At 36.1% G+C, this 24,865-nt stretch overlaps 2 protein-coding genes across 3 annotated transcripts; both read right to left on the bottom strand.

Annotated features, from left to right (window-relative positions):
* Positions 1-1,722: 1,722 nt before the first annotated feature.
* LOC103974684 (cyclin-P3-1) lies at positions 1,723-5,209 on the bottom strand. Of its 2 annotated transcripts, none has more exons than XM_009389557.3 (3): positions 4,914-5,209; positions 3,353-3,770; positions 1,723-2,085 (listed from the first exon to the last, which is right to left on the bottom strand). In XM_009389557.3, the coding sequence occupies exons 2-3, from the start codon at positions 3,751-3,753 to the stop codon at positions 1,818-1,820; spliced, it is 669 nt and encodes a 222-aa protein (XP_009387832.2). In that variant the 5' UTR covers positions 3,754-3,770; positions 4,914-5,209; the 3' UTR covers positions 1,723-1,817. The 2 variants fall into 2 exon arrangements, with proteins under 2 accessions (XP_009387832.2, XP_064964301.1); XM_065108229.1 differs by having other exon boundaries at positions 5,002-5,192.
* A 1,155-nt stretch (positions 5,210-6,364) lies between these two features.
* On the bottom strand, positions 6,365-10,627 carry LOC103974685 (peroxisomal adenine nucleotide carrier 1). Its single transcript, XM_009389559.3, has 5 exons — positions 10,342-10,627; positions 8,339-8,570; positions 8,070-8,216; positions 7,053-7,219; positions 6,365-6,878 (listed from the first exon to the last, which is right to left on the bottom strand). The coding sequence occupies exons 1-5, from the start codon at positions 10,488-10,490 to the stop codon at positions 6,599-6,601; spliced, it is 975 nt and encodes a 324-aa protein (XP_009387834.2). The 5' UTR covers positions 10,491-10,627; the 3' UTR covers positions 6,365-6,598.
* Between the last annotated feature and the right edge of the window lie 14,238 nt (positions 10,628-24,865).

Genomic DNA, 24,865 nt, shown 5'->3' with positions numbered 1-24,865 from the left:
CCATTGAATTGGGCTCAAAACGGGCTTGTCGAATGGGCTTTTAAAGAGTCGGAGATGACGATAAGAAGGGATATTAACCCTCCATTATGTGGTCAACATAAACGGCTGCAATGACCATTAAAAGGTAGAATCGCCCGTGCTTTCTTTGCACTGATAAGCTGTCCTCGCATACATACTTCAGTCAAACGCTAATTAGACATGTCACATCAATATTATTTGGACACTATATCTGGAGAATATTATCTCATCAAGGCATTTAATCTTTTTTAACCAAACGACGATCACAAAATGGATAATATAAAAATAATTATTTTTGGATACAGATTCTCTAATTCCAAGTAATACTACAAAAATAATTATTTTTAGATACGTAATATACTTGGTATATAGTACAAGTAATAGTCGATTCAAATATTAATTTGTCGTTTCTCAAAAAGAAATTAAGTATGTTTCAAATTTAAGTAATTTATTATTGATTTGTGTGCAGGAAATGTGACCATCCGGATGACATCAGGTTTCCATTCCCCCTAACCAAATATCACGTATGCTTTTCGGAAGCGTGACATGGTTAGAAATTTTTAATAAATAAAAAATTATTAGTGAATTATCACTTAAGGGCTTTATAATAGTATATCGAACCCTAATACGATGCGTGTGAGATATATCTTCATCAAAATATTTAAATTAAAATTAATAATAATATAATCATTAAACCCTTATAAATTTATCCTAATTTAGCACACTATCAACATGGGATTAATCGAAATGTTACATTCAGACTATCAAGTGAAATAAAATATCTAAACTATCTTATCTTTCGAGTGAAAAAGAAAAATTATAAAAAATAAATATAAAAGTTAGGAGATTTGAGAATAGAGTATTATCAAACAGAAGTATCTTCATTCACTTACATTATACAGAATTATCTTCCATGCTTATGTTTCTTTTGACTGTCGTAGTAAAGTTGATTAAATGTTCTCAAGGTCAAACAATGAATTTTCTATTATTAGTTTTAGTGGCAATTTTAGGGAGCTTTTAGAATCTGCTTTTGTTTAGTCTTTGTGCTGTGAGTCAGATTCCATGATATTTCAGCCAAAAAACGAACTAGCAAAGGAAGTAAAATATATAACAGACCAATGCATGAAGCCCACACCACTGCAGCATCTTGATTTAAGTATAATGTGAAACAAGTATACAAGAAACTTAAACAAGAACAGTACTAACATGATTTAAGTATGAGTCCAACATCAGAGGTAAGTATACGAGACACTTGGAAGTAGATGCCAAGGCCTTCTGATACTTGTACTAGGAAACAGAGATGTAAAGGAGTCTTCACTAGGTTGGAATATTCATATCATGCCATCACCTTCTTGAGATGTTAAAAGAGTCGAGACAAGCAGACACATTTCAACAAAAAAGGATGATAAGAAGAGGTTTCCTGTGTTTCCGCAGGGAGAAATGCCTTTAACAAGCTCTTCTTTGATGCGACCAAACAAGTAGCTACTGCACAACAGATGAAAATACCACAGTGCATTTACATGAATTTCTACTTCAGAAATATTCCAAGGGTGCATGTTGATGATGTCGTATTTGCGAATGGAGAAAAGCAAGTTATTTACTAATTAGAGATTTCTGATCTGCCCCATAACAACAATTTTGAAGTTTGCTCATTTGTAACTAAGAACTTGATGCTCCAAAGTTGATACATGAATATTCGACATATTTGCTATAAACGTTCCCAGAAGTTATATTGCTTGAAAACTTAAATGATACATGAAATTCCAGTTCTTGATCAAGTGCCCTAGAGTACATAACATTTATACGGTACCACAACTACATCTCTGAACTGCTGACTGGCATTTGGAATCTTCGATGTTTGACCATTCATTTAGTCCACATGTCTTGATCGGCCGCTCGACTTGGTATACCTTGTTTTCGTTTTCCAAACGCAGACAGTATGCCTCAAATGTACCTACTGTCACTTGAAGTCTGAAATCTACACTAAATAAAAAATTAATTTCAAGTCTATTCATCTCCATTGTGCTGATCCCTCCAACTTTAGCATAATAAGCATTGCTGAAAAATCTGGAGCAAAAAGACTAGCGTCACTTCCTGACAAGAAAGATGCAAAATCATGTGCATCGATTGTCGATATGTGCACAGCAGATCATGTACCACTCATGATGTGCATATTTCAGGACATGCAACAGTTGTATGTAAACAGAGAGACAAAGTACAGGTAGATGAGATTCAGAAAACTGCCAATTATAGGCTTAGGCCTCTTTGTTACTTGTGTTATGGAGCCACTGAATCCCTTCCAATTACAAAGGTGTTTTAGGAGTTTATCAGTTTTCATTCTTCTGGTGGATTCACTTCAGACGTACCAGTTTTCCCAAAATGATTAAAACCAATTTAATAACATGTTTGAGCCTGTTTTATAGCTCTGACCCGGCAGAATCAAATTTGATGGTTGAAACCGAAAAACATCAAAATAGCTACAGCTCTCAGTCAATAGTTACAACCTTAGACAAGCCAAAGGTCCAAAAAGTATTGGACCTACGACTGCCATCGTCCAGGTAACATCTCAAATATATGGATCGATGGAAAGAACTTGATGGGTCAATGATAGAGAAACATGACTTTGTTGTTGGATAACTTGACAAATTCGGTCCATTTTTTATCTGGAAAGATCAGTTCATCCAAAAGACTGAGTTTATAAAAGCCTGAGCTACTCAATTTTAATTATTTTATGAAGGCAGTACTAGAATTTTCACTTTTGCTAATCATTCCCTCATTGGAATCTAAAATTCAACCTAATGATATGTTTTAGTTAAAACTTAGATCCACATCATTAACAAATAATTTCCTAGTATATGAGGAAGTATCTATTCATGATAGGTGCCAACAAGTGGAAATTTTTCTTTAACCCAAAACTGTACCAAGACAATAAATAACAAATTTAGACGCATTATTAAGTAAAAAAAAAACCAAAAGATAAGCACTGCAGGCACAATTTCACAAAAAAAAGCTCTAAAGATGTTGAAAACTATAAATAGGATGTAAAAGTCAGCTATTCATGGCAATCTAGTTAGTAGTATATGGTATGTATAAGTAGTTGTCTAATATTTCACATCAAACTTAAATAAAATGATTGACAGCAAGCATTCTGCTATAGCCTGCAAAACAATCAAACTGGATCCGTGAATAGAAAGATACTAGTGATCTTTCAGATTAGTTGATATTCTTTACACATTGATTGATGTGATTCACATATATTGAGCATAAACAGACTCGAATTTCTTTAGCAACAGGAGAAAAAATATTCAGAAGGCTTAGTGCAACTGAAACTTACGCATCATCAATGAATTTTGCGGCAACAACGACACTTGCAATTAGCAATCGATGAACATTGAGGGAAGTCAAACATATGTTCGGTTGCTGAAGGAATCTTTCGATGTATATATAAGCAAGGACAAAGCAAGATGGGCTGCACTTTGAATACTTGAAGATGCGCTCCATGTACTTCTTTATGCTAAGGGTTGGTGCTCTCAGACCATCAAAGAGAGTTACAAATTCCTTTATTTCCAGCGAATCTAGTTTCTTTTCATTCTTTTGAACAGTGGCCTCGAGAATTGAGGATAGAAGGGTTAATACCCTTGGGAACTCAGCAACTCTTTTGGATGATGTGCTCAGACCCAATGCCAGGTAAACCTCTGGGTTTACAACCTTAGTGTCAGGTGTCATCGATTTCATACTTAGTCAGCAGTGACCTAACAAGTAGATCATTGAAATACTTAGGAATCTATCACTGTGATACAAAAACATCAAAGGGAAGAAACCTAATAACAAAATTAACATACTTTATATGGACATTGATGAATGCATGGCAAGAGTCAAGACAAATGGCATGCAACCAAATATGAGAAAAAAATATATAAGAGAACAAGAAGTAGTATTTATGAGAATTAAATTTCTCTCTCATTATGTCATAATCATGTAGCCTGGTCAAACAGTGAACAACAACTAGCATAAGTAAAGGAGAAAGAAAAAACTTACCACATTTGATTATAAGACCTGGGGCTCCTATATAAATATGTTCAGCTATTTGATTTTCTTTTTTCAAGTTCATTACATCCCCTCCTTTCTTGACAAGATGCATCTTTCAGCATCAAACACAGTTTCTCAAGGCTTGACATCTCCTTACATCCCAACCAAAATGTGCCACAATATGAGCTACATTTTGGCGTTTCCCACGAAGCTTGGGATGCCTCATGAGCTAATAGAAAATTGTTCTTATGACAGACTGATGTTGGAAACTTCTGTCTCTTAACACTTGACATGAAAATCTGGCATATTCAATATTCCTACTTAATATAATAAGTATCTGATCATCGTTGTCTTCAGAATTAATCTAGAGTGTGAACGACTTCCAACATGAGACTCCATAAAGAAGTTGATACAGGTGGAATAGCAACCAAGCAATCTGATCATTAGCAGAGTAAAATCGAACATTAAGATTACAGCTTTGTTTCTGATAAGAGGCTAATAGAATATAGCAATGAATTTTTTCCACAGCTTGGTAATTGGTTACTAAATCAGAGGGCTAAACAGCCTAAATTCATACAAAAACAGAGACACGACATTGTACTCTATTCTACCACCCAAAATATAAAGGACAAGTGATCCCACATTCTTATAACTCACATTCTTCCTGAAATCCATAGCCTGATAAAAAGGCCAAAGAAGCACAAGATTTGACCAAAACTCATCCCAAAAGAAACCAAATCAGACACAAAATCATGCAAGCACCGGTGGTACAGCTATGGCAAATCTAGATCTTAGCTCCGGAAGTCAAACTTGAACCAGAATCAACTGCGAAAAGAAATCTACAAAAAAGTGAAAGAATTGCTTACAACTTTTGGTCAGGAACTTGTGTTCTCTCTCTCCCCTTCTATCATCACCTCTTATCTCCACAAAAATGTCACGGATCTGAAAAATTACCTCTCATCTGCAGCCATTCTGCTACCTCCTCCTTCCCCAGCGGTGGCAAAGGTTGGTTCTTGATGGGAACACCACTGAACCACCACGAGTTTGGTGGTGGTGCGCTCTCTCGTCTCTCTATTTTTAGTTTTGTTGATTCTTTAGTAGTATTGCGGGCAAGAGAGCGGACGGAGATGGAGGAGGCAACAAGAGAAGAACATGAGATCTAACGGCAGCCAAAGAAAAAGCTATGTATAGTTTATGTTATCTTTAAGCGGTAGAATACGTGAAGTGTCGGCTGCTGTCGGTGATGGTGGTGTGTGGACCGGCTTGCCTACCCTGCTACTGGACAAAGCTCGTGCCCTCGTCATCGATCTCTGGCCTCAGCCACCTGTCCACTTCGAATGGAACTGTGACCGGACCCCATGTGCTTAGGTGGAAGGGGCCCTGTGAAACGAACGGCTGAGATGCCGTTGATGCACATTGGTTCGCTTACAAACAGAGTTGGAGAGGATCCCCGCCTGATCTGCTCCGTGACGCACGTGAGCGGGGATCACCCGCCACCGTCGGCTCCGCGATCTGCGACGGCTTCCAGCGTCGTAGGGTGACGTGGTGAGGGACAACTCGAGCAGCCAGCGGGGACGATCACCTACTCTGAAGGTGTGTCTGGATTTCGTTGGTGGAACCGCGTCGTTGCTGCTAGAGATGTGACAGCATCGAGCAGCGACCAACCCACCCACCCATCTGCTGCTGCGCTGTAATCTAGCTGTTCGGATTAGAGCAATGATAACATGCCAAGTCGTTTGATTAGATAATGTGGAGATAAAAAAAGACATGTTTTGAGCACGTGACATGTTATTTGCCAGCGCCGAGCTTGTCATTATATAGACACAGTGACTCGCCACTAATCACATGTTTTGAGCTGTTGTCGCAGGATTTATTGCTCAACTAAGGATATATATATATAACGGCAATTTATCCACTCAAGGATAGATTGTGGTTTACACAATCAGTCGAGTCCACGAGAGATGATTGATGAAAATCATCTATGTGAGAGGATGATTTATTGTTTATTTTTGGTTCTCAATGATGGAACAAATGGCAATAAATGATAAGGTGTTTTTATTATCAAGGGAGGAAGCTTTCTTTCATGTCATATTCATCTCCAAAAATATTTGCTATCTATGTTTGGAGAAATTAGTAAAAACATATGAAACATCAAGAAAAAATTGATAACCGTAGCTTGTTAGCTCCTTGAATCACATCGTATGGAAGTTTTATATGCCCATTTGTGTAGCTCATATAATGATGACAATTAAACCAGAATTAGCTGACACTAGAAGAGTAGAATAACTAGAAGTGAAGAAAATGTTGTGCCATATCATTGTCAGGAAAACAACATCCAAGCTTGATTTATTGGAAAAGATGAGTGCACAGTCAGGATAATGGTAGCCAACAAACATCCTGAGGAATTTGAATACAGTAATAAATCAAATGAATTGCCAAAACAATAAGCTGCCACATCTCAACTCTTTTTTTGCTATTTTAGAATATAAATCTGCTGAAACAGTTCAGTGTTGATCAGCCATGTTATTATGAAAAATACCGAAATATGTATCTAATGGTTCTTTATTCTCTTCGGTGAAGCCGATAGAAACCTACGAAGAGCAAGCATGGAGATCCACGTATACTTTGAGATCTTCTCCTTTATCATCAACAGCAAGGCAGAGCTTAAAACAGTTTTCACAATCTGAGCTTCCAAACCTTTGAAGAATCCAGGAATCCCTTCTTTATTCCATATAGAAGATAAAGCGCCTACCATTGTCTTGGGGGGTTTAGATTGGTTATCCATGTTGGATTTGTCTTCTGTATTGGCAGATTGAATCATTACTTTACACCTACTCACCAAGACAAGGTGTCAACAAATTGCATTTTTGATGCATGATGTTCAGAATAAAAAGAATTATAGAAACATCAACTACAAGCAAAAAGAAAAGCACAAGAAGCATCTAGTGAAAGAAATCATCACAGATGTTTTTCTGATACATTTGCTAAGGTTTTGTGCAGCCTACCTAATGGCAGGGTAGGTCAAGACGGTTGCCACACTCTTTGAAATGGCTCCTAGTAGAAATGCTGAGAAGGCAGAGAGAGTTGCTGGAGATGATTCTTTGCTTGCCGGCACAACTTTACTGCTTTGATTCCTCAGAAGTTTATGTTTTAACTGATCAAATACCGTGTACTGCATGTTTTATCAAGTTAAAATTGAACAAAGTCGAGATTAGGTTATTAATAGCAATGAATCAAAAATTAAAGTTTTGGTAATTCCACCATGAAAAACATTTGGTTTAATAATTAACAACTTTGTCAACAAACAAGTAATGAATAAGATTATTACTCAAAAATGGAGCATACACTGAAAAATAACATAATTGTGAGTTTTACGGGAATAACAAAACTCATAATTCCTAAATCAACAGTCAGAGAAAATGACACAATAAAAACAGACAGGAGATCCATCCAGTCTCCTCATCCATTTTACATATCAACCTACAAAAGAATCCAGAAGAACAGATAACAGTGACTTAGCTATATTCGTCTGCTGATATTGTAGTGTTCAATCTTCCAATATTCTTAGAAGCTATTATTTTTCTTTAACAATACCCAATCTCCATAGCTATCGCATCACACTTTTTGCTGTCCAGGATTCATGATACACAAAAACACCCATGCAACATAACAAGACATTTGAACAATTTATATCTCTATTCTGTGTCATATCTGCCAATGACCTAAGAACCAGCTTTACAGGATTTATCTGACTCTTTTTCATGTTAAATCCACTTGTATCTTTACTCCATTGCAAAGATCAGATAGGTTAAAGAAGTGGAACCTTCTTGTTTATACTTTATAAAACCACTGTTTATCTGATTTCATTAGTTCATGTATTTAACGTGTCTCGTCAATATAAATTGTGCTCAGCATGAGACTTGTGCTTCTGTGATAAAATCAGCTAAAACTATGCACAAAAACCCACAGCACTAAAAGTTCCACGAAGAAATCAGCACTATGGATTAGGGAAAACATGTTACCTGAATTGCAGGATTTGCTGTCAGAAGGAGAGAGATGCCTAGACCATCATATGCTTCACTCCAATATCCTTCAGACAGAGTTTCCCATAGTCCCTTGGACTTACCAAAGGCACTAGTTTGCATTCTGGAAGATGCTGTGTCCAGTGGCTGCAAAGACGAGAAATCATGCTAGTAAACATTGATGGAGCCAAATGTAACTAGCTGATCATGAAAAAAATATCTCAACTACATAAACACAGTATCAAATAAAAAGCATATAAAGCTTTTACCTGAGTTACGATAACGGTGCAAACACCAGCAGCAGCAGCAACAAACAAATTAGCTTTCGTTCCAACAGATTTAACTCCACTCTTTTGCAAGTATAGTCGTTTTAAATAGCTATAACTATAGAAATAGACAAATTGCGAGATAAAAGATTGTAAATTCTTGGTGCCAAGTCCTTGGTAGAGCGAGAAGAATTGGCGTTTAGAAATTGCCTCCCACAAGACATCGGAAAGGTTCCTAAAAAGAAAAGAATTCAAATCAGTGAATCAAACAACAAACCAATTGTTTGATGCAACAGTTGAAGCAATTAGCCCTACAAGAATAGGTCTGATTGCACTGCTAATTAATAAAATCAAGGAATAACTTCAACTTATCTATGCAAACCAGTTATGACCTCACAAGATCATTTTCCATAATTTTCAGAAAAGAATTACAGATAACTTACAAGCAGGCCACTAAAGGGGACCACACAAAGTTCCTTGCTTCTCCAAATTCCACCCTAAAAATAATCAAAGCTACTCAAACAGTCAAATGTTTTAACCAGCTAAAAGAATTTTTTTTAGTTATTCAGTTTTTGGTTGAAGATCTATTGAGATGAACTAATTGAATTTGCACATCTTCTCATGGGAAGCATCACAAAAGTTATGACTTAAGGCAGTAGAAAGCTATTCAGCAATCCGAGTTTCCATTCGGATCAAGTGAACTTCATTAAGTGGCTTAGAGGATTAAATTATAGAAAGCTCTTCTAGCTTCAGGTTACCATACACAAAGTGCATCTGTTACAGTTTCAGTTAGGCTACTGACAACTTCTAATTGGTTTTAAAGAATAGTTCGGTGTCCATTCAATGACTTAACTAGCTAATATCTAGTCAATACAATCCAGCATGTTTCAAATATCAGGATCCTTTTTAAAATTTCTAGTCAAATCGAAGTCAAATGAGTTGGAATGTCAAATTCCTGCTGCAGATTAGATTACAATTGTAAGCATAAAAAAAGTAAATCAGAGAACAAAATTAGGCCAGAATTATGTGGGGATTAGGCTGTCTAATCTAACTCCAAGTGTTCCATCCTAATTCTCATCCACAACCTTGTTCTATATTTAATGAACACTCCCATCACAATGAACTAAACCCACCTGTTACAAGTCCTTGACAAAAAAAAGTCTCGTCGTTAGTCGTTAGTCATTAGTCGGACTCTAATTTCTCTTTTTAATCCCTGGAGAACAACTCAAATTGCTTAAGAGAAGGAATATTTACAGCGAAGAACTTGCATTTCTTAACACAAGGATGTTCGACCGAGGGGAATTAGGAATATATTCAACAGCATGGATATTCCTTTTATATGCTTAGGAGTTCCAGAATGAAAAGAAGGAAAATTAAACATATCCCCTTGCCATCATCAAATCTACTTGTCTATTCACTACATAAATCCGGAACAGAGATTCATCCAGTAGTCAAAACTATGAAATCCTGAAGATGATCTAACTCACATGATCGAACATAAAAGGGAAGGAAAAAAATATAAATATCCAAAATAAGATAATATAAAAAAAATTCAAGAAACCAAAAGACCAGAGAAAAGAAAAAACAACAATTACCAAGCAATCAGGCAAACGCATCCACACGACAACACGAACTAACAACGAAGTACAAATTAAGATCAGGACACCAACTTGCACGATTCATATTAGGCCCAAACGGAAGATCGAGAGATAGAAAAGAAATCGTCCAATTCTATCAAAGAAAAAACCAGAGAAAAGAAAAAACAACAAAAGACCAGAGAAAAGAAAAAATAACAATTACCAAGCAATCAGGCAAACGTATCCACACGACAACACGAACTAACAACGAAGTACAAATTAAGATCAGGACACCAACTTGCACGATTCATATTAAGCCCAAACGGAAGATCGAGAGATAGAAAAGAAATCGTCCAATTCTATCAAAAATGACATTTTTTTCCTCATGAAAGACAATATATAAAGAGTGAGGGAGGAAGGAGGCTCGACCTGTACTTGCGCTGGCCGTGGGATCGGACTTCGGCCTGATACTTGGTCTTGCAGGTGTCGAGGGGGTAGAACACGGTGGTGCTCACCAGCGACCCCACCGCCCCCGACGTCGCCTCCGTCAGCGACTCCCAATCCAGTCCATCCGCCATCCCCTCTTCCTCCTCTCTGAACCTTCCTCCCTAGCGACTCTCTTCTGTTCTCTTCCTCTCGCGATCGGAGACGCGTACAGGAGGCGTTCGCTTCGGGCTTCGGGCGTCAACTCTTGTGCTCGATGCTTTAAAAACCCCGATAGAACACGGCAAAGTCGACTTTCGAGCATAAATCGCGACAAATTACATGTCTATTGTTGATTTATATTTACAGATTAATCCTTTAAAAATTGGAAATAATGTATTTTATCTCGAATGATTTACTCGAAAAAGTCTCATATTTTGGATTCTTTCCAATATATTTAATATTTTTATTGAATAATTTATATTTTAAATATATTATTTTTGAATGAAGTTATGATATTTTGTTTCACTAGACCGATTACATTATTTTTCAATGAAGTTAAAAAGTTTTGATGTAGTAATAAAAAAATATTATAAGTTCATTGAAAGATATTGCAATTACAATTTATTTACTTCAAATCCTCATCAACATTAAATATTAAATTTATTATAATGTTTAAGTTTTTAATAAATCATTTATTTGAGAATTTTTGAATCATTTTGAATGAAAATTCTTTTAATATATTTTTAGTCAAGGATTATAAGTCATTGCTTTTTCCATAATTTTAGGTATACATTATGAGAAACCTTGTAATTTTTATATTCATTTACTATAAAATAATAATATATAAAATATTACTCAGATATAATATTTTTATTAATGTAACAAAATATCTTTGGTATTTAATAATTTTAATTTGTGTGTATATATATATATATCATAAAGTAATTTTTCGTTTGAGCTAAATTTAAATTGATTTGGAATAATAGGTAACTTGCTTTATTTTTATAGCATATGTAATTTTGCTTACCGTTCCGTGACAAATTAGTTAGATGCCACGTATGCGTACGAGAGATGACTCCCACAGATCGAACTTGTAAGATGGGTAGAACTATCTGATAGTGCCACCTGGATGCGGAGACGATAGGGGTGTTCAACTTGGGGATGCAAAAAGTTGTCGATGCCATGACCCGAACGCGTGGGGAGCGTTGCGGAACTAGTGGCACGTGATCAATACGTGTCCTTGGGGCTCGTGGAGTACTCGCCGACCACATGCCTTGTGAGATGTGGGACCTGTTGTGTGTGAAGTGACGTGGGCACTACAAGCGGGTCAGGTGTGTATGGCGGTGCTGACGTACCGAGTCACCGGATTGAGTTGGGTGAAGACTTCTTCGGCCGCCTGAGCTCATTATCACAATTTTAGTCAAATTTTGACCGAACAAAGAACGTGGGTCATATAATAGACTGGTCTTTATCTCACTCCCAAGCACATGTGACTCTCGTACTCCGAAGTCGTACACACGCATCATGCACGTCTACAAGAAGTTACGTCGAATCCTCCGTGTAGACACCATCAAATTAATTGGTTGGGTGTGATCAAGATCGAAGTTGAAGTCCAACTTGCAAATAAATTACAGAGCACTGAAAATAAATTAATGGATTCACCTCCTTATAGATCAATATACGTTGGATAAACATTCACGAGCAGTATAAACTATTTCGTACATATAGATGAAGAACATTAAATGGCAATGACTAAAAAGTCATATTCCATATAAAGAATCCATATTATTCATCTTTGGGCTGCTTGGCAACTGCTGTTTGTATTTGACGGTTGAGTAAAAGGCAAATAGAAGTTAAAAGGCAATGCATGGCCGGAGGAGGCATGGCGGGGACGAGGACGTCCTCTACTACCGTCGTTTTGCACATGCGAGGTGAGTTATGAAACTTGTGGGACCCACCTAAAAGTAGAGTGAGACGTCCGCTAGGATGACCGAATTTCGAAGCCGTCCACATTATTAAATAACTAAAAATGAATTTTGCAGGCTAACGGGTCGGGTAAATTGAATTTGGGGCAGATCAAGGGCCTTCTTACCCGATCCAACTCGTCCAAGGTCGGTGCGGCTCGACTATATAAACTGGCGTCGAGGCGGTGCTCTCTTCAGCTCGTTAGTTTGAATCACAGATTAAGACGAGGAGGGTATTGTTCTCTCCCCGCCCTCCTCTCTTTCTCCAAGCCGATGCCGATGCCGATGCCGATGAATCTTTCTCTTTAATTTCCGGCGCAAATCCTCTGTCTAATTTTCTCTCTTTACCTTTCCCTTTCTTGCATTCGATCTAAGAGGCGATGATGATTGGTGAATGTTGCATTCGATCTAAGTGGCGATGATGATTGGTGAATGTCAATGATGGATTCAATCATCTGCTATTTTGGCTCTTTTGGATCGATCGTCCATTGCGATGGCGAATCCCATATTCCTCGAGTCCGTATGTTTCTGATCCTAACCCTAAGTCCGTTGTCTCCTCTCTTCTGTCCTCTCTGTTCTCCAATACTAGACGGATTCGGGCAGGAATAGGGAGACGATGTTTCTGTCCTCTGTTCTTTGTCCTCTCTTCTTATGATCGACGTTAGATGAATCTGAGCCTCGTTTTTCTAGATCTCTCTGTTGTTTCTAACCTTAGAGTATTTTAAAGATTTCGATTCCTATTTTCTCATTTTCTTTTCTACTTTAAGGTTTCTGTTACTGTTGAGAATTGTTTGGTCGGAAAAAAAACTTTAGAAACCTGCCAATTCAAACACTACCGTAGCTCGATTACCTTTCAGTAGTATTATCATTTTTTAGTGTCTACATGAAGTTGACGTGCTATTTCTAACGTTAAGTGTGTTTTTAGGATTATTATTACATTGTGAAGAATCATCTGAAGAAAATGTGGTAATGAGATATGCCCTCTAGTAAAGTGAAACCTGAAATCGTTTGTTGGAAGATAAGTTGAAACTCGTGGTAAAAGTTTTAGCACAACACTCTCTTATGAGGGTCTTACTAGTGTTTCTTGTTTGAATAAATTTGTGTTGGGATATATGTTTGTGAAGAGGTTATACTGAGAAGCATTTTTGTGTTTCAATGTATCACCCTATGAAGCAACCAGGCATTGCGTGGAGCATGCATGTAGTTGTTGGGGTTTGCTTCTCACTGTTTTAGATAATCTGTTTCTTTTGTTTGTTGCTATGCTGTGATTTACATTTAGTTGCCATTTAAGGTTCAGATGATATGGCCCATAAGTTAAATGATTCTTTGCATAATTTGCACAAGTGTTTATTAATTAAATGGGGTATAAGATTGTGCTGGTTATGTTATTCTTCAGCTATATGGTGTGAAATGATCAGTGTTGCCTGCTTCAGACAACATATTGTTCTCTAGTTTTTTTGCCACTGAGCAGATTTTTGGCACCTCATGGTTACTTATAGGATTTTTTTTGTTTGTTTGAATGATCAGATTCAATGTGTTTAGTTTGGACATTTTGCTGCTTATTCATTTATATGCATTTGCCTCTGTTAATAATCTGCACTAGGTTCTCTTGAGTTATTTAATTGAGTAGAAATTGTGGTTGGTTGCATTTGAAGATTGCTATCATGTTAATTGTAATGCTGAAAATCTTTAATTTAGCAGTTGCATTTCTATGGCTATTTACTAATGAATGTTTTTTGTTCGAATGATCATGTTCAGTTGTGCTACATTAATGGTCGGTCCCAATACATTCATGTGTTCTGAGTTTTGGATGTTTTGCTGCTTATTTTTTCTTTTCATGCATTTGCCTCTCCCTTAACAGTATAGTTCTTAAAATAATCTGCAGTGGTATACGAGTAATATTTAGTGATGCAAGTTATGAATAACTGTTCTGGCAATAATATATGTAGCTCAAAATTCATATAGAAAAGCCAACTCTGGTTGGTATTGACAATAATCGATGCTTGTAGAATGAAGGTTTGACACGCACAATAATGATCATGCAGGTGTTTTAAGCTAAATGCTCGTGTATTGGTGAATTGTTTTGTATATGTGCAATTGGGTGTTATGTATATCTTAAGGACCTAAAATTTAATAGCATTTGTGTGGTGTATTGATTGTGCAGGTGTTTTAAGCTAAATGCCCGTGTGTTTCAACATCATTTGTGCATTTTGTTGACAAAGCAGTTGGTCATATTGTTTGGGGCTTGCTTTTCATACCACTAGCTTTCGTATACAGAAGTTGGGTATAAGTCCATGTCACGATATGTGCGAAAAATTTTATGGTATCATAGTTTTGTTTTTGGAATTTGATTGGTTAGTCTGTTGTGTTTCTGCTTGTTGGATGTTGATTTGGTCTTGTTGTTCTCTTGTTCAGAATTTATTTTTTTGGCTTATTCTGTGAATTAATTTATTGGAACTAAGATTTTCTTGTTCAATTGCATCTATTCACTCATATGATTACCGCAATTAGAAAAAAATATTGGAAGAGAGGTGGAGATATTCGGAGTCTCATATTTTTCAATAATCGAAGGGTTCCATCTAAAACCCTAATAATGGGGAAGGAAAAATCATTGCGGTGGTTGACTTGGACTTAGGTGATGTCACCCTTGCTAGCTGATTAGTTTAGTATACAGTATAAGGTATTTGGGGATCAGAGGATGTAGTCATGATGAGGAAACAATTGATGTTTTTGAAATGGTTGTCTTATCTTTTTTTCTTTCCATTCTAATATTGAAGATTTATTTTTCCCCTAATCTACCCTTCACATTGCTTGATTCATTTCATACCATTCCTATTGATTCAATAAGAGGTGATGATGATGAAATTTAAAAAAATATTGGTTTCGACCATTCACCATGTTGGTGTTCGAACTGAGATTGGTCGTTCAAGGTGATGAGGAAATAAGGTAGTCTTGTGATGAGGAAATAATTGATGTTTTTGAAATGGTTCTTATCTTTTTTTTCTTTCCGTTCTAATATTGAAGATTTATTTTTCCCCTAATCTTCCCTTCACATTGCTTGATTCGTTTCATATCATTCCTATTGATTCATTAAGAGGTGATGATGATGAAATTAAAATAAATATTGGTTTCTACCATTCACCATGTTGGTGTTTGAACTGAGATTAGTCGTTCAAGGTGATGCTGAAGCCTAGATCCATGTAGTATGTAAGAAGCATGAATCCATTATCTCCTCTCTTCAAGGCTTTGTTCTCCAATCGTAACAGGTTGATGGCAGGGCAGTTTGGATGGCCTATGTGGCAACCACTGCAGCCATGTCTACCTCTTAGGTTGGATTCATGGTCAAGATGAAGGTAGATATATCGTCTCTTCTTCAAGTGATCAACAGAAGATGAATCTGAACCTCTTACTAATTTTTTTAATTGTTCTTTTGATTACATTTACCCTTTGAATCAATTCCTCTTTTGACCTGCTCTCTCTTTTAAGACAAATTACTTTGGACATTTTCATGATAGTTTTCTTCTATAATTTCTGTTTCTTGAAGTTATGTTATTTCTGTTTGTGTTCTGATGGATCTTTAAGAAAATTTAACATGTCAACTTAAACACATGTTTTTTTTTTACTTTTGAATATTTGGATCGTTTTTTAATGCTTATAATTTTGGCGTGCTTTATATATTTCTTCTTTTTTAAAATTTTGTTATTTTTCCTGATATTTGGTTCATTGTATGCTTTTAAGGAGACGTTTACCCAAAAAAGATATTGTTTGCAAAGGAGTGCTACAGAACTTGTAGTTCGGAATTTTTTTCTGACAAGCTTCATTTTGGAATTTTGCATATTCCTGTAGATTGTGTTTGCACACATATGTTATAGCACCCTACCATATGCTTTTTCTTTGAAATGATGCTTGAGCGTATTGTGTGTCATTATCAGTATCTTATACTACCACGAGTTATGCTGTGTGCATATGTTTGACACAGGTTCGTGTCACCTTTTTGATGAGAAATATTGTGCTATTTTAATGTCACTGTTAGAACTTGGGTGTCTCATACATTGCTACTCTGGTTGTTTGCTGCTTTGGCTGTACGTTATGAAGCTGGGTCTTTGTTATTTGGTTGGAAAGTGAATAAGTTGAGACTTATGACTCAAATCTGGCTTCATTTCTCTTTAGTTGGTACTCAATATGCAGAATGTGTGATGTTCTGTGAGGTAATAGGGTTTCTTGTTTGAATGAACTATCATCAGGAGGTATTTTTTTTTATCACTTTTTCATGGAGCTATACTTGCAAAGCAATTTCATGTTTGGATGCGTCATTATTGTTTGAAGCAATGAGGCATCTAAAGGAAGTGTGCATGTAGTTGTTGGTTGCTTCTATCCTTTTCAGATAATCTGTTCTCTTTGCACACATACGTTATAGCACCCTAGCATATGCTTGTATTGATGTCATCAAATATTTAAGACTAACAATGCTTGTATTGAAGAAGTACAAGTATGTCTCACACACACAAACAATCAGTCTCTGCTGTTGAGCGAAAAGGTATGTGCTACTCTGGTTGTTTGCTGCATTGGCTGTATGTTATGAAGCTGGGTCTTTGTTATTTGGTTGGAAGGTAAATAAGTTGAGACTTATGACTCGAGTCTGGCTTCATATTCTCTCTAGTTGGTACTCCATATGCAGAATCTGTGACATACTGTGAGATAATAGGGTTTCTTGTTTGAATGAACCATCACTGGGAGGTATTTTTTTTATCACTTTTTCATGGTGCTATACTCGCAAAGCAATTTCATGTTTGGATGCGCATTATTGTTTGAAGCAATGTGGCATCTAAAGGAAGTGTGCATGTAGTTGTTGGTTGCTTCTCTCTTTTTCAGATAATCTGTTCTCTTTCACACATACGTTATAGCACCCTAGCATATGCTTTTTCTTTGAAATGATGCTTCAGTGTATTGTGTGACATTATCAGGATCTCATACTACCATCAGTTATGCTATGTGCATATGTTTGACACAGGTTCGTGTCACCTTTTTTATGAGGTGGCACAATATGTTTGACACAGTTATGCTATCTCATACTACCCTAGCATATGCTTTTTCTTTGAAATGATGCTTCAGTGTATTGTGTGACATTATCAGGATCTCATACTACCATCAGTTATGCTATGTGCATATGTTTGACACAGGTTCGTGTCACCTTTTTTATGAGAAATATTGTGCTATTTTAATGTCTCCGTTAGTACTTGGGCGTCTCAAACATTGCTACTCTGGTTGTTTGCTGCTTTGGCTGTATGTTATGAGGCTGGGTCTTTGTTATTTGGTTGGAAGGTAAATAAGTTGAGACTTATGACTCGAGTCTGGCTTCATATTCTCTCTAGTTGGTACTCAATATGCAGAATGTGTGATGTTCTGTGAGGTAATAGGGTTTCTTATTTGAATGAACTATCACTAGGAGGTTTTTTTTTATCACTTTTTCATGGAGCTATACTTGCAAAGCAATTTCATGTTTGGATGCGTCATTATTGTTTGAAGCAATGAGGCATCTAAAGGAAGTGTGCATGTAGTTGTTGGTTGCTTCTCTCTTTTTCGGATAATCTGTTCTCTTTGCACACATACGTTATAGTACCCTAGCATATGTTTTTTCTTTGAAATGACGCTTGAACGTATTGTGTGACATTATCAGTATCTTATACTACCATGAGTTATGCTATGCTGCATATGTTTGACACAGGTTCGTGTCACCTTTTTGATGAGAAATATTGTGCTATTTTAATGTCACTGTTAGAACTTGGGTGTCTCATGCATTGCTACTCGGGTTGTTTGCTGCTTTGGCTGTATGTTACGAAGCTTGGTCTTTGTAACTTTGTTGGAAAGTAAATAAGTTGAGTCTTATGACTCGAGTCTGGCTTCATATTCTCTCTAGTTGGTACTCAATATTCCGAATGTGTGACGTGCCGTGAGGTAATAGGGTTTCTTGTTTGAATGAACTATCATTGGGAGGTATTTTTTTGTCACTTTTTCGTGGAGCTATACTTGCAAAGCAATTTTAAGTTTTGATGCATCATTATTGTTTGAAGCAATGAGGCATCTAAAGGAAGTGTGCATGTAGTTGTTGGTTGCTTCTCTCTTTTTCGGATAATCTGTTCTCTTTGCACACGTACATTATATCACCCTAGCATATGCTTTTTCCTTGAAATGACACTTGAGCGTATTGTGTGACATTATCAGTATCTTATGCTACCATGAGTTATACTATGTGCATATGTTTGACAAAGGTTCGTGCCACCTTTTTGATGAGAAATATTGTGCTATTTTAATGTCACTGTTAGAACTTGGGTGTCTCATACATTGCTACTCTGCTTGTTTGCTGCTTTGGCTGTACGTTATGAAGCTGGGTCTTTGTTATTTGGTTGGAAAGTGAATAAGTTGAGACTTATGACTCGAGTCTGGCTTCATATTCTCTCTAGTTGGTACTCCATATGCAGAATCTGTGACATACTGTGAGATAATAGGGTTTCTTGTTTGAATGAACCATCACTGGGAGGTATTTTTTTTATCACTTTTTCATGGTGCTATACTCGCAAAGCAATTTCATGTTTGGATGCGCATTATTGTTTGAAGCAATGTGGCATCTAAAGGAAGTGTGCATGTAGTTGTTGGTTGCTTCTCTCTTTTTCAGATAATCTGTTCTCTTTCACACATACGTTATAGCACCCTAGCATATGCTTTTTCTTTGAAATGATGCTTCAGTGTATTGTGTGACATTATCAGGATCTCATACTACCATCAGTTATGCTATGTGCATATGTTTGACACAGGTTCGTGTCACCTTTTTTATGAGGTGGCACAATATGTTTGACACAGTTATGCTATCTCATACTACCCTAGCATATGCTTTTTCTTTGAAATGATGCTTCAGTGTATTGTGTGACATTATCAGGATCTCATACTACCATCAGTTATGCTATGTGCATATGTTTGACACAGGTTCGTGTCACCTTTTTTATGAGAAATATTGTGCTATTTTAATGTCTCCGTTAGTACTTGGGCGTCTCAAACATTGCTACTCTGGTTGTTTGCTGCTTTGGCTGTATGTTATGAGGCTGGGTCTTTGTTATTTGGTTGGAAGGTAAATAAGTTGAGACTTATGACTCGAGTCTGGCTTCATATTCTCTCTAGTTGGTACTCAATATGCAGAATGTGTGATGTTCTGTGAGGTAATAGGGTTTCTTATTTGAATGAACTATCACTAGGAGGTTTTTTTTTATCACTTTTTCATGGAGCTATACTTGCAAAGCAATTTCATGTTTGGATGCGTCATTATTGTTTGAAGCAATGAGGCATCTAAAGGAAGTGTGCATGTAGTTGTTGGTTGCTTCTCTCTTTTTCGGATAATCTGTTCTCTTTGCACACATACGTTATAGTACCCTAGCATATGTTTTTTCTTTGAAATGACGCTTGAACGTATTGTGTGACATTATCAGTATCTTATACTACCATGAGTTATGCTATGCTGCATATGTTTGACACAGGTTCGTGTCACCTTTTTGATGAGAAATATTGTGCTATTTTAATGTCACTGTTAGAACTTGGGTGTCTCATGCATTGCTACTCGGGTTGTTTGCTGCTTTGGCTGTATGTTACGAAGCTTGGTCTTTGTAACTTTGTTGGAAAGTAAATAAGTTGAGTCTTATGACTCGAGTCTGGCTTCATATTCTCTCTAGTTGGTACTCAATATTCCGAATGTGTGACGTGCCGTGAGGTAATAGGGTTTCTTGTTTGAATGAACTATCATTGGGAGGTATTTTTTTGTCACTTTTTCGTGGAGCTATACTTGCAAAGCAATTTTAAGTTTTGATGCATCATTATTGTTTGAAGCAATGAGGCATCTAAAGGAAGTGTGCATGTAGTTGTTGGTTGCTTCTCTCTTTTTCGGATAATCTGTTCTCTTTGCACACGTACATTATATCACCCTAGCATATGCTTTTTCCTTGAAATGACACTTGAGCGTATTGTGTGACATTATCAGTATCTTATGCTACCATGAGTTATACTATGTGCATATGTTTGACAAAGGTTCGTGCCACCTTTTTGATGAGAAATATTGTGCTATTTTAATGTCACTGTTAGAACTTGGGTGTCTCATACATTGCTACTCTGCTTGTTTGCTGCTTTGGCTGTATGTTATGAAGCTAGGTCTTTGTTATTTGGTAGGAAAGTAAATAAGTTGAGACTTATGACTCGGAGTCTGGCTTCGTATTCTCTCTAGTTGGTACTCAATATGCAGAATGTGTGACGTGCTGTGAGGTAAAAGGGTTTCTTGTTTGAATGAACAATCATTGGAAGTATTTTTTTTTTTCACTTTTTTGTGGAGCCATACTTGCAAAGCAATTTCATGTTTGGATGCATCATTATTGTTTGAAGCAATGAGGCATCTAAAGGAAGTGTCAATGTAGTTGTTGGTTGCTTCTCTCCTTTTCGGATAATCTGTTCTCTTTGCACACATACGTTATAGCACCCTAGCATATGCTATTTCTTTGAAATGACGCTTGAACGTATTGTGTGACATTATCAGTATCTTATGGTACCATGTGTTATGCTATGTGCATATGGTTGACACAGGTTCGTGTCACCTTTTTGATGAGAAATATTATGCTATTTTAATGCCACTGTTAGAACTTGGGTGTCTCATACATTGCTACTCTGGTTGTTTGTTGCTCTGGCTGTATGTTATGAAGCTGGGTCTTTGTTATTTGGTTGGAAAGTAAATAATATGAGACTTATGACTTGAATCTGGCTTGTTATTCTCTCTAGTTGGTACTCAATATGCAGAATGTGTGATGTGCTGTGACGTACTGTGACGTAATAGGGTTTCTTGTTTGAATGAACTATCATTGGGAGGTATTTTTTTTATCACTTTTTTGTGGATCTATACTTGCAAAGCAATTTCATGTTTGGATGTGTCATTATTGTTTGAAGCAATGAGGCATCTAAAGATCCTAAACGAAGTGTGGAGGTAGGTGTTGGTTGCTTCTCTCTTTTTCAGATGAACTGTTCTCTTATTTGCTGTAGCACTGCTATTGGTATTTATATGTTATTTAAGGTTTGGATGGTGTATCTCTGTCTCATAAGTAAAATGATTCTTTTTACAATTTGCATAAATGCTTGTTCAGGCGGCATCGTTTGGAATTGTGTTGATAAAATTGTTGCCCTCTTTCTTTTGTTGGTTGGACCGGATGATATAATCTGATCAATGTCGTCTGCCCCAGCCAATATATTCTTCTCTAGTGGTTCAAATTTTATATGGGATCCTTATTTAATTGAGTAGATATTGTGGATGATTGCTTTTGAAGATTACTCCGCCTTTAGTTGTATAGTTTAAAATCTTTAATTGAGTAGTTGCACTTCTATGGTTATTTACCAAGAACATCTTCTGTTCCAATGATCATATTCAATCATCCTTCATTAATGGTGGGTCCAAATACATTCATGTGTTAAGTTTGGATGTTTGCTACTTATTCTTCTTGTTTCTTTCAATTGCCTCTCCCTCAACAATGTAGTTTTTCTAATAATCTGCACTGATATGTGAGTAAGACATTGATGCAAGTTATAAATAGTTGTTTTGGCCATAATATACGTTGGTCCTAGAAATTTGTCTGGAATTGACAACAAATAATGCCCTGGTTTGACACAATTTTAGTGTTTGTGAATCTACACTGTTTGCAAAGAAGTACAGAATTTATTGCTGTTTGGAGTTTATATACTATTCAGAATTTATTAGGTCATATGATCTGGCAGTTGTGTTAAGTTAAATGTCTGTGTAGTGGTGAATTGTTATGTAAATGTGCAATTCAGTGTTATGTATATCTTAAGGACATGAAATTTTATAGTTTGTCATTTGTGCATTTTATTGAAATTTGAAACAACAGTTGGTCATATTGTTTGGGAAAATTAGTATCTTTTTATACCATGATTTATCGTATACAAAAGTTTGGTATAAGTCCATGTCATGATATCAGTGAAAAATTTTGTGGTATCATGATTTTGTTTTTGGAATTCGGTTAGTTAGTCTTTGGTGTTTTTGCTCATTATGTCGATTTGGTCTTTTTGTTCTCTTGTGCAGAATTTATGTTTTTGTTTTATTCTGTGAATTAATTTGTTGGAACCAAGATTTTCTTGTCTATTCACTCATATGATTACTACAATTAAAAATGTAATGGAAAAGAGGAGGATCTATTGGGAGTATCATATTTGTTCATAATAGAAGGGATCTATCTGATAATGGGGAAGGAAAGGTAATTACAATGGTTGACTTGGATTGTGGTGATGTCATCCTTGCTAGCTGGTTAGTTTAGTACACAACACAAGACATTTGGGGATCAGAGGATGTAGTCTTGCAATGAGGAAATAATTGACAGCTTTGAAAAGGTTGTCTTCTCTCTTCCTTTTTTTTCCTTTCTAATATTGAAAATTTAGTTTTCCCCTAATTTTCGCTTCACATTTCTTGTTTAGTTTCTTACTATTTCTATTGATTCAGTAAGAGGTGATGATGATGAAATTAAAATAAATGATGGTTTCGACCATTCACCATGTTGATGTTCGAACTCAGATCGGTTGTTCATGGTGATGCTGAAGATGTAGTCTTGCGATGAGGAAATAATTGATGTTTTTGAAATAATCGTCTTCACTCTTCTTTTTTCCCTTTCTAATATTGAAGATTTATTTTCTCCCTAATTTTCTCTTCATAGTGCTTGGTTAATTTCTTACTACTTCTGTTGATTCACTAAGAGGTGATGATGATGAAATTAAAATAAATGATGGTTTCGATCATTCACCATGTTGGTGTTCGAACTCAGATTGATTGTTCATGGTGATGCTGAAGCCTAGATCCATATGGTATGGATGAAGCATGACCATTGTCACCTCTCTTCAATGCTCTGTTTTCCAACCAAAACAGGTTGATGGCGGGGCAGTTTGGATGGCCCATGTAGCAACCACTGCACCCATGTCTACCTCTTAGGTTGGATCCAGGCAAGAAGAAGGTAGACATATGGTGTCTTCTTCTCATGATGGACGAAAATGAATCTGAACCTCTTACAAATTTTTTTAATTGTTGTTTCGGTTATGTTTACCCTTCAAATTTATAAAAGAGTTTGATGCCCAATCGATCCTTCTTTTCTCCTTTTATCTCTTTTAAGATAAATTACTTTGAACATTTTCATGGTCGTTGTGCTTCTATAATTTATGCTTCTTGAAGTTATGTTATTCCTGTTTGTAGTTTCTTCTGATGGACCTTTAAGAAAAGTTAACATGTCAATTTAAAGACTTTTTTTTTGTTTACTTTTCAATAATAGGATTATTTTTTATTGTTTATATTTTTGGTGTTCTTTATATATTTCTTCTTTTTCTTAAATTTTGTTATTTTCCTAATATTCGGTTCATTATATGCTTTTAAGAAAAAGTTTACTTGTTATTTTCAATGTTATTAGGACTTGGGATTGTGCTGATAATATTGTTGAGCTAGATGATGTAAAACGTAATGTCTGCTCCAAGGATGTGTTATTTATCATTTGAGATTCATATAAAAAAGACATTGTTTGCAAAGGAGTGCTGCAGAACATGCTGTTCAGATATTTTCTCTGATAAGCTTCATGTTGGAATTATGCATAGTGCCTGCATATTGTGTCTGCGCAGATATGTTATAGTGCTTTAGCATATGCTTTTTTTCAAAATGAAACTTGAGCATATTGTGTGATTGATAAGTGTCTTATACTACGATGAGTTATGCTAGATACATATGTTTGACACAGGTTTATGTCACCTTTTTGATGAGAAATATTGCATTATTTTGTTGTTGCTGTTCGAACTTGGGTGTCCAGTACATTGCTATTCTGGTTCTCTGTTGCTTTGGCTATTTGTTATGAGTTTGTTGGAAAGTAAACAAGTTGAGACCAATGGCTCAAGTCTAGCTTAATATTCTCTCTAGTTGTTACTCGATATGCAGAATGTGTGACGTGCTGTGTGGTAATAGGGTTTCTTGTTTGAATGAACTTTCCTTGGGAGATCTTTTCTGTTCACTTCCTCATGGATTTATACTTGCAAAGCTTATGTTTGGATGCACCATTATTGTTTGAAGTAATGAGGCATCTAGAGGAAGTGTGTGTGTCATTGTTGGCTGCTTCCTCTCTGTTTCAGATAAGCTATTATTTTGTTTGTTGTTGTGTTGCTATTGATATTTGTCTGTTATTCAAGGTTTGGATGGTACACCTCAAAGTAAATGATCCATTTTATGGTTTGCATAAATGTTTGTTCAGTAAGCATCGTTTGGGATTGTGTTGATGATATCATTGCTCTTCTTTCTTTTGTTGGTTGGATTAGATGATGTAAACTGATGAATGTTGTCTGCTCTAGCCAACATATTCTTCTCTAGTTTTTCAAATTTGATATTGAATCCTTATTTAAATGAATAGAAATTGTGGATGGTTACATTTGAAGATTGCTTCATTTTAGTTGTAAGGTTGAAAATCTTTAATTGAGTAGTTACATATCTATGGTTATTTACTAGGAAC

This window comes from Musa acuminata, chromosome BXJ2-5 (assembly GCF_036884655.1).
Source record: "Musa acuminata AAA Group cultivar baxijiao chromosome BXJ2-5, Cavendish_Baxijiao_AAA, whole genome shotgun sequence".
Lineage (NCBI taxonomy): Eukaryota > Viridiplantae > Streptophyta > Magnoliopsida > Zingiberales > Musaceae > Musa > Musa acuminata.
This window is presented reverse-complemented; position numbering and strand designations above follow the sequence as displayed.